Here is a 13,616-nt window from a genome sequence, read left to right as displayed (position 1 = left end):
TGATTTATTATGTGATTTATTGTGGAACTGAGACTTGAATCCAGGCAGTTGATTCTCCTCTAGTTAGTCCTGTTACAGAGGTACAAGCAAAAGAGAAACACAGCACAAAAAATTAGATTATTTAAAATACAAGAGGGATTAAAGAAACTGCAAGGGGGAGGTCATACAGGCACAGCTAAGACAGAGAGCAAGGTGTAGTAAAAGAATGGAGAAGTTGGTTTGTCAGTAAAAAATGAAAAGAGAATAATGGGAAATCAAACTGAAGAGATAGCCTGAAATCAGCTCATTAAGGGTTTTCAATATTATGCTAAAGAAGCTTGGATTTCATTCTGTAACTGTGGGCATAACATGAACTCAAGTGAAGAAATGAAAAGTGTTCTTCTGTGTTAAGATTATTTTGGCAGAAATGATTTGGGCGAACTGACATAGATGGAGATTAGTTGAAGAAACACTAATTCAAGTGGCTATAGAATTTGGAAAACTGTCCTAGGTCAACAACTGCCCAAGGTCTATTTGTCAAACACATTCTTTTCTTCAGTATTGAGTGTCCTGCTGAGACCTAGTTATGTGACTTTGGGAAAGTCAAGAAGCCTTTGAATCCTTGATTTCTTCATCTGGAAAATGGAAACACTGAACATGCTTTTAGATTTCATCCAGCTCTGAAACTTTATGAGTCTCCTGAAGAATTTCTTCTTGAAATTTAATCTTGGGTGGTCTTAGTCTTTAGAACTGGGGCTTATTTGTAGAAACCTTGAATGTGCTTGAAAATATCCCAGTGTTTTTTTTTTTCTTGCTGGGAGAAGAACCAAAATTCTAAAAAATACATTATGCTTTCTATCTTTAATACAACTTATAAATAACTACTTTTATTTTGTTGCTGGGTAACTGTGACCCAGAAGAGTTGACTTTGCATAAAAGGAACCCACAGTCCTCTAGTCTTGGTGTTTTTCCTATAATCTTCTCATACAGTGGTTAGAAGAGAGTTGATGGAAGACTAACTCAAAAGTATTTTTTAACTCATATTATTGTTCTTAAAAGACAGTCTGTTGCCTTTTCCTACAAAGAGAAGGAAAAGGCGTATTTCCCCCCTTCTTAGACGTTCAATATTTAGTCAACCACTACAATTTCCAGTTGACCTATTCATTGATATTTATAGACAATAACCCTTCAAATACCTCAAATCTGTGTTATAAATTGGGGTAAGATCTGAATGGTGCAAAAGTAGGGTGACCAATTAATTTCTTTTTCCTGGAACTTTCTCAGTTACAGCACTGAACATCTCATGTCCCAGAAAAGCCCTGTCTCAAAAAAACCGGGACAGTTGATCATCCTAAGAAGATGCCGTTAAGGTCCAGAAGCCAAGAACATCCAAATCCTACCTTGTCTTAAACTCCCAGTTCCCCATGAGGCTCCTGCCAAGGCCATATAAAGAAACAGCAGTGAATGGTAAACCTAGTGTTTTATTTGATTACTAGTTATTATTAGGCTAGGCTACTCCCAATACTCCTAAACAGAGGTACAGTAAAGCTGGGATGGAGCATGTGAATGAGTCTGGAAACCAAAGTGCTCTACAACGCTCCTTCAAGCCCAATTTAAAAATCTTACAAGCTAAGAGTCTTTGGCCTGAAATAAAGTAGAAACAGAAGACTGAGGCAAAGATGAAAGGGTTTGGGCCTATGTGCAAGGAAAAAAGAAAAGATGAGAGAGACTTGGCTCAGTACCTCTCTTCAAGTCCATGGAAACATGATATAGAAGAGGGTGCCACATGTATGGTCTTTCATTGCTGAGTGCCTCTTCTTATTGGTAAACACACACTAACCCATGTTATGGACTATTAATAGCATCTCTTCCCTAGGGGGTAGGTAGGAGAGTGGGAGAGGGGAGACCTTTCCCTGGCACAATGCTAACAACAAAATCAAACCAAGAGGCATGGAAGTGTCACTGTGTGAGTATGTGAAACCTCTATAAGAAATTTATTTCTAAAATAAAATTTTAAATTCAAAGCTTGTTTCAAAGTAATAGAAGCCTTTTTAGTTTCTTTAGTAGACAATTTATTTTGATAAACTTGCTCAATAACAAAAATACAAGTGAAGAAAAATTATGTTCATTTTATACAGTTTGTATTAACAATTTGTTTTTAAACTATTAATTGAAAAATGCTATAACCAATTAGAAAACAATCCTTAATAAAGTTTGGGGTAATATACAGCCTTGATCACAAACTTTAAAATCTCTGGAGGTGAAATAACTAATACGTCCTGTGTAGGGAATCCAACCTACACAGGCCATTTTTTTCCTTCATATGCTTTTATCCTTCAAAAATTAGTTCTGAAAGACAGCTTACTATTTTGAATTGTGAATGCAAATTTAATATTTTAAAAGAAGATCAAAGTGGGTTGATAAAACAGCTACTATAATCGGAGTAACTTGTGGCTAGTAGTCTTTTAATAAAGACAAAATAAATGCAACATGTTCTTCCCATGAAGCCCACGATGCAAAATAATAGCTAAGAGTAGTATATTCAAAGTTAGTTTCCAATACCTTTTCAGGGTCTTTCCTCAAAATCAATAGATTGTATGTCACCAGGACTGTTCACTATTTTACTTAAGAGATTAAGTGAATTCACAGAACATCAAAAGGGATATCAAAGATTTAGGCAAAAGAGTAAAAATCAATGAAGTGTTTTGGTCATCTAGAACATTAAAAAGAAAAAAAAAAAAAAGAGCCATCCTTCAAAAGCAAAACAAATGAAACAGAAAATAGGTTTATAAGAAATAGAAGAGTCAGAAAAATTACATACACACATTAACAACATAGAACATGGATTACCTTTGGAAAGAATCATACTGAAATGTTTGCTTTTAATGAACTGAAGATTTTTCATGTTTACAGACGTTTAGGCATGTTCAATAGGAGCTTCCAAAAATTTCAAATTAAGTCTTGTGCAAATAAAACCTATAAATATTTTTCAGCAGATTTTACAGTGATGTTCTTAGGTATGAGAAGAATGCACACACTCTAAAAACAATGTAACAGACAAAAGTTTGACAAATGATTGCACCATTAAACAGTGTTTTATATACAGTTTACAAGATATGATTTCCTGCTATAAATTAATACTGTACTATATAGTACTTATTATAGTGACCTTTTTAAAAGCAACTGCTGACAATTGTCTATCTTTTCACTTACAGGATTTATAGAATTTTATATGAATGAGTCCATTTCAATGTTTGGTCTGGAAGAGTACAAAGATGTGACTTCACATACTACTTGATGGGATGGTTTTCATCCTGGGTTAGAGTGCGGACTGGTTAGAGGGAGTTTCCCCCATCAGTCCTTTGTGCACTGGACCTCCAAGACAGTGATGAAATTAAAGACAAGTTTATGGTTTGTGTAATAGATACAAATAAAACCTTAAATTCTGCAATCTTATATGTGATACCACTGTAAGTGAAAGAAGTAAACAGTGGGGAAATTCTTAGCAGCTGAGAAACTTTCTCTCCCCATGCTCTTGATCCAGTTAGAAATATTTTGAGAAACTATTTACAATAAAATTCATCTTTTGGAAGAGAAAAGCTCTTGGTCATTATCATAAATTAATTTGAACCATACTTTGCTTATTAATAACACTTTACTTCAGTGGTATAATGGTGACAACCAAAGCTTTCCTTCAAAGTGATCCACTTGACTGAGGTCCAATCAAGTCACAATGAGAACTGCAAGCCCAAATGTCCACAGCACATGTCCAGTGGTATTCTTAGAATGGACTAGACATCAAAATACTTGGGGAAAATTAGTCTCCCTCAGGCATTTCCTAGAGATTTCTTTGAACTTGGGAAGGGAATGTGTGACATTCTCCCAGTACACTCAAGGAACACACCACAGTGGTGGTCCACTTCTTACCCCGACTCCTGAGTGAGCTGAAACACTGGGGTTTTCTTCCACAATCAAATACTGCTGAATTAACAGTAAGAAATATGAATGTCAAACAAGCCAGTGTGAAACACATCAGGCTCCTCCAATTCATACCTTGAATAACTGAGGAGGCAGCCCCATCTCTGAAGTAATCATTAAAAAACAAACAAACAAACAAAAAAAACCAGTGCATTCATTTCCATTTGTGTGAAACAAGGGACCTACACTCTACTGAGAGGGACAGTTGGGTTGCCACTGCCATGAAAGACTCTCCTGCCCCACATTTCAAACAGGAGATTATCTATCGTGTTTGCCTGGAAAAACAACTAGGCATGAAGGCATGGAAATGTGGAGAAGAGAAATACTGTATTTTAAAATGATCTGTGGGCTCAAAGGTTAGCTGCAACGCTGCTTTCAGGAAGAAATACAAAGCTGTGGGGTTAGTACAGCTCTTTAAACTAAATGCAAAAATGTTAGCTTTTAGCAAACAAGGCATAAAGCATTTAAAGAAAATATTCTATTGCTCATGTTTTTCGTAAAGGAGATTATTAATAGTGCTTACAGATGAAAAGAATACTAATTTTTATGGCAGAGTAAAGCTAGTGTTATAAATAGCCAAAATACTGTAAATTGATCTTACTAGTAGATTTTGAACTTACGTAAAGTTGTGTGCTTGAACATATAAAATGCATTATTGATGTAACAGACCAAGCCAGTTGAAAAAGAGAACCTGTGTACAACAGACAACAGTTGCCAATAATTTAAATAGTGTCAGATTCCCCAAATTATAAGATTTGACATGATCTTACCTTCTACTATCATGTACAAATAAATTAACCCTACAAAGAATTTTAGCTTAACTTAAAATTGCACCTAGAAAGGTATGGGATTATTTGTACCTATTACAAAAACCAGTTAAAATCAAGGGCTGCTACAAAGAATGAGGTAAACTGAAGACTCTCTCCACTATGCAGCCTTCAGATAAATGGCTTTTTTTCTATTGAGTTCTAGGTTTGCACACCACAGTGTTTTGCTAGCAAAGCATTCAGAGTTCTCTTCCAGGAACTGTTTGCATGTGTGTGTATATAAATTTACACACACACATACACACACACACATATATACACACTGTATACTGCATCAGCAAAATATATATATTATATATATATTTATATAAATATAAGGAACATTTCCCCCAGCCACCCACCCCCAACATGTTTCTTAGTGTTTAATTTTTTTTTTTTTTTTGTACACAGAGAATAGGGAATTTCAGAATTTTTACATACATTTTAGCAAACAAGTTTTGATCTATTGGCTTCTTGGTGCAGTGATGCAATGGCAATCCATTTTGGTGCCAAAGACTCATACCATTACAAGGAAGCTGTGAACACTAATTTCTTAGGAGGTGAGGCCAGCCCCACATGAACATCTTTTGCATCCCTCTGGTCCACCATGATTCATAAATACTTAGACTTTTTCCTTTTCCTCCCTCAAATGAATCATTAGACGTTAAAAATGGAACAACAGAGTACAAAGGGCCACATGCTTTTCAGTACAAAGCATTCTCCTTCACTAGGTTGCTATCACAGTGCAGACCTGACTGCCTGAATATGCTCAGGAGATTTAGTCAATATTGTCTGTATTTGGTTATGGAAAAGGCTCTCCTTATTTTTTGTTTTTAAATCCAAAGTGCATAGTGAGAACAAATCAAAACATTTTTTTCTTTTCTTTTCAGCATCAGTTTCATCTAAGCATCTTCCTATGTGAGGACTACTCAGATGCCTTGCCTTTGTCCTCCCCACCCTCCAAAAATAAAAAAATAAAATAAAATTAAAAATAATAAAAGAGTCAAGCAATTTAGACATTCATCAGCCTGGTAAACAAACTTTGCCGGCAAATAGAAGTCCTACTATTGTAAAGAAAATTGATAAGACAAAAAGTACATATGATGACCCAACTACTGTGTTGTTGGGTAATTTATAAGGTTGACCTCCGACTTCATTGATGTAAAATCCTATTGGAAATATTAGGGCAGCCATACAGAAAAGGATCACTGTAAAACAAACCAAAACATAACATTAGTAACATGGTTTGGTGATTAAGAAAACAATGAAAATTTGGCACAAAGGAAGTTTATAAGCAGGGTTGTGGATTGATGATAACATGGTCAAATCTGTTACAACATGAACCACTTATAAAAAGGTTTGCATATACTCCAGATCCTCCAAGCCTAACACTTAAATACAACAAAAGCTAGCTTAGCCTTTTACATACAGTTTTGAATACAAGCATTAAGAAAGGCCACCAAACCTACTAAGTAATTGTATATACAATTCTTGGTCATTTAAAGTAGTGGCAGAGGGCTCAGTCAGGCAGGGGCTAAGTTCTGGCTCTACTAGTGTAATCCTAGTCTTCTGAAATTCTGAAAATGGGTAAGTTGTAGAAGAATAAACAAAACAATTTTAAGTCCTTTGCACAGTGCCAGGTTGATATTAAGTGCTGAATAAATGTTGATTATTATCATCCTAGTACTATTTTCCCAATTCTCTGCTCTTCTCAGTTGATATTAGTTATAAGGAATTGAGAAAAGGTACACACAAATATAAATACTATTTACCTTACTCTGATTTAAAATCAGCTAGTGGAAAGAACCAGACTTCTGATATGAGGAACCAACTGCAGGTGGTTCTCTCTCATGAACAACATTCCAAAAAAATAGAAAAGCACAACTCTCCCAGTTTTCTGACTACACAGAGTTTAAAGAGGGGGCTGGAGGGGTAATCTTTGAGTTTTGTATACAAACACAATGAAATATATTATTTGCTAAAATGCTTTCAGAAAGATATCAGAAAACCCTGTGTTTGGGCAGAAGTTATTCCACAGTTGGTTGTTTTAGAAATAGCGTGCTCCCCTGTGCTACAACCAAAGAAAATCTCTTCTTAAGAAACATAAATTACCTATAGATAGGCTGGCTCTTCCAAGAAAATATTTTGTGCTTTTTGAAAGCATATGCATAGTCTTTCAATTTTCTCTGAAGGCAGAAATATTTCCTCAGTATATTGTGAAGGCAGATTACTATAGTCATCCCCATTACTAACTGAATGAGAAAACTTTTCTGTGTTAAACCCATTCCCAGCAATAATGACAGAATCCTAGATAAATATACCAGTTGACTCTTGTCCTAAATTATTTGTGTTACTCAATCAACAAAATTTAATAGGAGAGTTCTGAAAAGGCCAATTAGAAATACTTCCTGGAAGGAATAGCTCCTGAAATGTAGTAAAAGGTAACATTTTCTAAACACACCAGCACACTTGTTTGCTTTGCACTATTTAGGTGACTATTTTATATTAAATTGACATAGAGTTTGTTTTCTTTTTGGGCATATGACCACATTAAATAATGTTACATAAGCAGATTTAGATTCTTTTGGATACCTACTACAAAACGAATGAAAAATTCAGGTATTAAGTATTAGATTTTTTGGCCTTTCTGTTGTATAGTTAGCAATAAACAACTTTATTAGTGCTGCCAATGTCCCCTCATCAGTGTTATTTGTCACCAACCTTTAATGGTTCTTATGTCTTAATACGGCTTGATAAGTAAAATGAAACCACAATCTAAATAGCTATAGACAATCTAATAAAAGCAGTGGGAAAACATTATTGTCTTAAAAACAATTTGTTCTTTAATATAGATTAATTTAACCTCAGGAAACACTAAAATAATTTAGAAGTGCTTCAGACATATGCAGATATTACTTTGTTCATTCTGTTAACTGATGTGCCAACTTAATTCCTATCCATTACTATTTTCTACTATAAAATAAAAATCTATCCTTTATAGTAAACATTTACCACTTAACCACTATATTTAAAGCAGGGTTTAATATTTTGCAAGTGTTAAATATTTTCCAAATTGGTTAGGAACAGCTTAATCAAATTTCAAGGAAGCAATGAACACCTGATTGTATCCAACAGTGATTTCTAATCCCAGGAATCAAGTCATCTATACTTCCTGAGGAGTTTTTAATGCTGGTGGATGAGATTTTTTTTAAGCTCTTGAGACTTGAGAAGTTACTTCAGATCTTTAAATACTGTTAATGCTGAAAATATCTATCAACTTTTGACAATTAAGTTCTGGGTCCTAAAAAAGTCTGTAAAGACATAACTTCATATCCTGAATGGCACAGATTTCTCAGTGGTGAGGGCCAGATATCAGGTGTACTGGCAGGCAAGTAAATTAAGGCGGCAAAAGCAAGGACAAGAGTCAGACTTGACGGAAAAGACACGTCTTTTTGTCACTCTTGCTGCCACAGGTGAGCCCTTAAAGTGTGGCTCTCCTTTGAGCACTTCCTCTGTGTAAACCCATTAGAAAATAATTAGTTTATATTCTTAACAAAGCTATTGAGAAGTACATTTTCAAAGGCTGAATGGCAACACTAGGGGGAGCCCAACCCCTCTTATGACCGCCACCCCAGTAGACTAGCTGGGTTAACAAAAACAATGCATTTAAGGAAGTTAAGAGAAAGGCTCTACACTTTCTTAGATGACATCAACTCTAAGATACATTGTTGAACCAAAAAACCAAGACACAGAATAGTATAAATAGAATAAATATGTATTTATAGAACACTCACACATATACACATATACGTTTCTACACACAGAACACCTCTGGCAGGAAACCCCCCCAGAAACTGGTGAGAATGGTTGCTTCCAGGAAAGGAGTAGTAGATAACTGGGTGACAGGGCCATAAATGAGATTTACTTTTCACTTGGTGACCCTTTCATAGGCTCTGAATTATATATCATACACATATTATTTTAAGAAGTTATTTAAACTGAAAAATAAAGGAAAAACATTCTACATTTCAAGGTAGTACACTTAAATACATACGTAAATATTCTCTTGAAGAGGAATGAAAAGCAAGATAAAGTTCTTTCCTTTTATTGAGTCACAAGAATCAATGGCTCATCTGAGTAACTTAGTGCTTTTCTTTGACTCATACTACTTTGCTAAATCACATTTTAGATTTTTGATATTCAGAGCATAGAAAGTAAAACTGTTAGTTGCTTAGTCGAGTCTGACTCTTTGTGACCCCAAGGACTGTAGCCTCTGTCCATGGAATTTTCCAGGCAAGAATACTGGAGTGGGTTGCCATTTCCTTCCCCAGGGGATCTTCCCAATCCAGGGATTGAACCCAAGTCTCCCAGACTGCAGGTAGATTCTTTACTGTCTGAGCCATCAAGGAATATGCACTCCCAATTTTTAACTAAATCCTTCTGGATGTTTTTTTACTCCTAAAGAGTGAATTCTATCTGGATAAGTAACTGTATTTGTAACTAAAGATTCTCTTTAAATTCCTCATCAGTACCCTTTAATTTAGTAGTCCCATCTCTGTAACTGCTTCTAGACCCTACCATTTAGAAAACTGTCTCAGGAGGTCTGACCTCAAACAAGATCATCAACTTAGTTTACATTTCTTAACAAGGTTGAAGAAGCATTTTTATGTCAACTGCAACTTGATCTACATTTTAAAATTAAGGGAGAAATAGAGATGAAAATAAAACAACAGATCTGGAAACGTATACATTCTCTAAGGAGAAAGAGCTTCAGAGAGAGATAGGGAGAAAAACAGACTCATGAACTAATATCCCTATCCTATTATCTTTAATAAATTGAGTTTTAACATTAATAGGAATACATGGGATTATGCCTGCCCCTATAAATTCTACATGATAATATCAAGGGAAAGTAAGCTGTGCTATAATATTTATTTTTTTAAAAACTTTAAGAAAACCTGAGATGATTATAAGATATTGAATTAGAAATTAAATCCTGCATTATTTGGCATAGGTATAGTTATGTTATTCTTTAGTGCAGAGTCTCTTAACAGGCCCTATTGGCCTCTGCTGTGGGGCTATTCTGTGCATTTGTACACTTCTTAGCAGCATCCTTGGACTCTGCTCACTACACACCAGTAGCTTCCCTTTAGTTGGGAGAATCTAAAATGTTTACAGACTGACAAATGTCCCCTGGGGGATAAAACTGCTTTAGAAAGAAGAAAGCAAAATTACAGGAATCTTTCCTTTGTGCATTTTTGTTGCTTTTAGTTTGGGAAAAGCCTGTGTTGTGTTTTGAAATTAAACCAATTTTGCAAAGTACGAGAGAATGTGTAATATATGTATCATACCCTTGGGCATAGCTTAATGGCATAAGAAATGTTGAGAAACAATTGTTAGAAAGCCAAATGTGTTGATTTTTCAATGATCACACAACAACTTACAGTAGAAACTCAAATCAATAATATTAAAAAGCAAATCACCACCTTAAACTAATTTATATTTCTGTATGTATTTGTCTAGACTTATCTTTATTTCACAGAAGATACCAATACCATTAAGAAGAGGAAAAGACTCAGGTTAGTGGCAGCTCTGAGTCACAGGCCTGGGAAACTTGTCACAGTGTGAGCAAAAATGAAATTCATTAAAATAGCACTTCATACAAAGCAATTAAGGTCTGGATGTCCTGGTCTTGTGGTGAGAATTCTGAAGAGCTGATGGGACTGCGTGAAGTCTATCTGATGGCAGTACGCAAATGGTGCTCTTTGATGATTAGAGAGTCCTTATTACTGAGACTTGATTATCTTCATAAACATACCAGGGTGAGTGCCTTCTAGACAAACTTAGTTAGCACAGGTTACTTACTTCCAGTGAATGCTATCCATCGAGCGTATTTTGTGGCTTCTCTTCGCCAGTGGGAAGCCACCAACAAACCACAAGTGACAGTCAATGAAATGATTCCCATGATGATAAAAAACAGTGTGGTGACCCACTCTGGGGGAAGCCGAGGTGGGATGCATGTCCGGTCTCGTCCATGGATTGTTTGACACTGTCGCACGAGGCCCACAGTGAGTGCTCCTGGGGAGATGCAAAACACAGGAACATGTTAGTGGGTTTGGCACACCCAGGGAATAGTCCCTACCAACACCCCTTAAATCTTATTTCTCTCTGAGTGGGTCATCCAAGCACTTAATTCCACTGAGTCCTACTCTGCAGCATTCTGCTGTAGTCTGCTATGTAGAAATACTTCATTGAACATGCAAAGTAAACTCAAACCCTACAAGTCATAGAAGGCAATTAATTCAGTCATTTGTTACTTTTCTGGGTGCTTGCGTCAAGCACTGTTCTAGGCTCCAGGGAAATAAGTGAACAAGAGAGATGAGGTTCCTGCTCTCACTGGGCTTATCATTCTAGCAGAAAGAACTGAAACTTTTCTATTCCCAGATCTAAGTCTCACCTATATTGTTTTGACTGAGAAGAAACACACTTTTTTAAAAAAATTAAAGACAAACTTGAAATATTTCTAAGTGTAATATGTAAATAAAATTAAATAATGGATTAAATACTAGAGCCAATATTATTTTATTAAATGTAAAAGGTCTAAGAATGTTGCAATATACGTACTTTTCCATGAAATTCAAGAAAATGCTAGAAAAACTAGTAAGTTCACCCCATTTGGTAGGTTCAGCAATTTTTGTACAGTGTAAAAGTGCTCACATTGCTAAATCATTACTAGCATGCGTCAGCAAAAAAGCAGAGAGGCATCAGTGCTAACTTTTAAAGTACCCCTTCTCCCATTTAAATAAATGAAAGTGTTTTTTGTAAAAATTAAGTGCTATTTTTAAACAAACATGTTCTCATGTCAAACCAAGGAACCCCTCTATCAAATTTGGGGTAAATAAATTTACAGAAATCTAGACAAGGAAGATGAAAAAGTAATTATTTTACCCCTTTCCCCATTAAGAAGAACAATTAAAATGTTACTTTTGAGTAAAACTTGCTTGCTTCTCCCTTTAAGAGCAACTGCAAATGGGAAAACAGCTGCCAAAAATATAAGAAATTTCTGGAGCCACTGAAAACATAATAGATTTCTGCATCTTTTGTTGGTCTTATTTTCTCATTATGAACAACTACAACAAAAAGACATTAACCTCAAAATCATAGCATGTGCCATGAACACGTTCCTCTGTTGAGGCCTTTTGGGAAGCTGCCCTTGGTGGGAGAAGACAGACGAGGGCTGGAGCTGTATACACATGTGCATATGTGGGGCTGTTGGTCGGGGGTGCTGCTTTCCTGCAACTTGCCTTTGCCATTAGTACATTTTTAGAAATAATCAATGTATTCAAAGAAAACAAACAAACAAAAAACCAGCTCTGCTCTCAAAATTGAGTTGTGGTCTTTTTTTTCTCTAAGGCTAGCTCTGACTGTAACTTTTCAAGAGTGGAAGACAATAACTCAAACGAGTCGGACTTTTTCTCTCAAATCATCTGATAATTAGGTGCTTCTTGTGATCTCTGAAGAGGTGCAAAGAGCATTATAATTATGGGATCATCTCCAGCAAGGTGGAGGAGATGAGGGGCGGAAGAGGGACAGAAAATGAGCAAACCTCCACAGTAATGCACACTATGCCTCCTCCTATAGCTGCTGTTTGGAGTGGAGTGAGTTCATAGGCTCGGTTCAAAGTTTCGGACAATCACTAACCCCCCAGATCTGGGATTGAACTTGTGTCTCCTGCTCTGGCAGGCAGATTCTTTACTACTGAGTCACTTAGGGAAGCCCAACCTTTTTAGTATCCTGGTAATTGCTTGAAACCAGAAAACGGGCAACAATATGGGTGAGGAGGTACCAGGGAGTTGCATAATTGTTCTTAAAATGAAACACTAAAAAGTTTTCTTGAAAAGGAAACTTGGGGGAGAGGGTGTACTATGATAAGCCATTTTAATTTAGGAAATAAAGAAGGCATTCACAGCAGTGCTCAAGCACTTCTATCAGAAAACTATTCCTGATCACTCAGCAAAAAAACTTCTAACAAATTACCCTCTGTAGTCACTATCTCATTTATAAAAGCTCTAATTACTGCGAGAATAGACAACAGGCAATGAAAGACCCTCTGGAAAAATTCAATATTATGGATTCTGATTACAGTAACAACTTTCTTCACGACTTAAATATCAATACAAAGATACTTTCATCAGTAACTAAATAGCTAGCACAGTGAAATTTAAATTTGAGAATTATTCTTTGCTGGTAAATATGTGAGGCTGTAGGTTCAATATATCTCTCCTTCAAAACATTTCTGAGTATCCTTTGGTTGCCCCTCTTACTTTCCATTTATGGACATGGCAAGGAGGACTCGAATTTAATTTTCTGCGCTGTAGATTATTACGCTTTCTGAGGAGGACTGCTTTCTCCTTCTCTCCTGAGAGGCACACCACACCAAGTGAATACAAAGATAACAAGTAAGAAAATGAAAATTATAGCTATCAGTTCAGTTGTTCAGTCATGTGCGACTCTTTGCGACTCCATGGACTGCAGCATGCCAGGCTTCCCTGTCCATCACCAACTCCCAGAGCTTGCTCAAACTCATGACCATCAAGTCCACTGAGATAGCTATACTTCCTAGAAATGGCGATAACCTAACAGATGTTCAGCTTTAAAAGAGGAGTTATGTTCCTATATTTACAAAAGGCCTTATCATCACAAATCAAGACCAAATATTCAACAGCTACGTTCTGGAAGAAAAGAAAGCTAATACTAACAAGAAGGTATACTGTATATAAGAAAATCAATTCACAAATATTTTATTGAGTGTTTCTTATGTGCTCACATTTTTGTAGTGGTTTGAGATTACAA

At 35.9% G+C, this 13,616-nt stretch overlaps 1 protein-coding gene across 1 annotated transcript in view; it reads right to left on the bottom strand.

Moving 5' to 3' along the window:
* Positions 1 to 13,616, bottom strand: part of MOSMO (modulator of smoothened) — a 74,788-nt gene continuing 61,172 nt past the window's right edge. The window contains exons 2-3 of the mRNA XM_043914492.1: positions 10,629 to 10,841; positions 1 to 5,971 (exon numbers count right to left, since the gene is read on the bottom strand). Of these exons, the coding sequence (XP_043770427.1) occupies positions 5,787 to 5,971; positions 10,629 to 10,841 (398 nt within the window). The 3' untranslated portion in view covers positions 1 to 5,786. The remainder of the gene's footprint in view (positions 5,972 to 10,628; positions 10,842 to 13,616) is intronic.

This window comes from Cervus elaphus, chromosome 10, assembly GCF_910594005.1.
Source record: "Cervus elaphus chromosome 10, mCerEla1.1, whole genome shotgun sequence".
Classification (NCBI taxonomy): Eukaryota; Metazoa; Chordata; class Mammalia; order Artiodactyla; family Cervidae; genus Cervus; species Cervus elaphus.
Note: the sequence above shows the minus strand (reverse complement) of the source record. Positions and strands in the feature narration are given on the sequence as shown.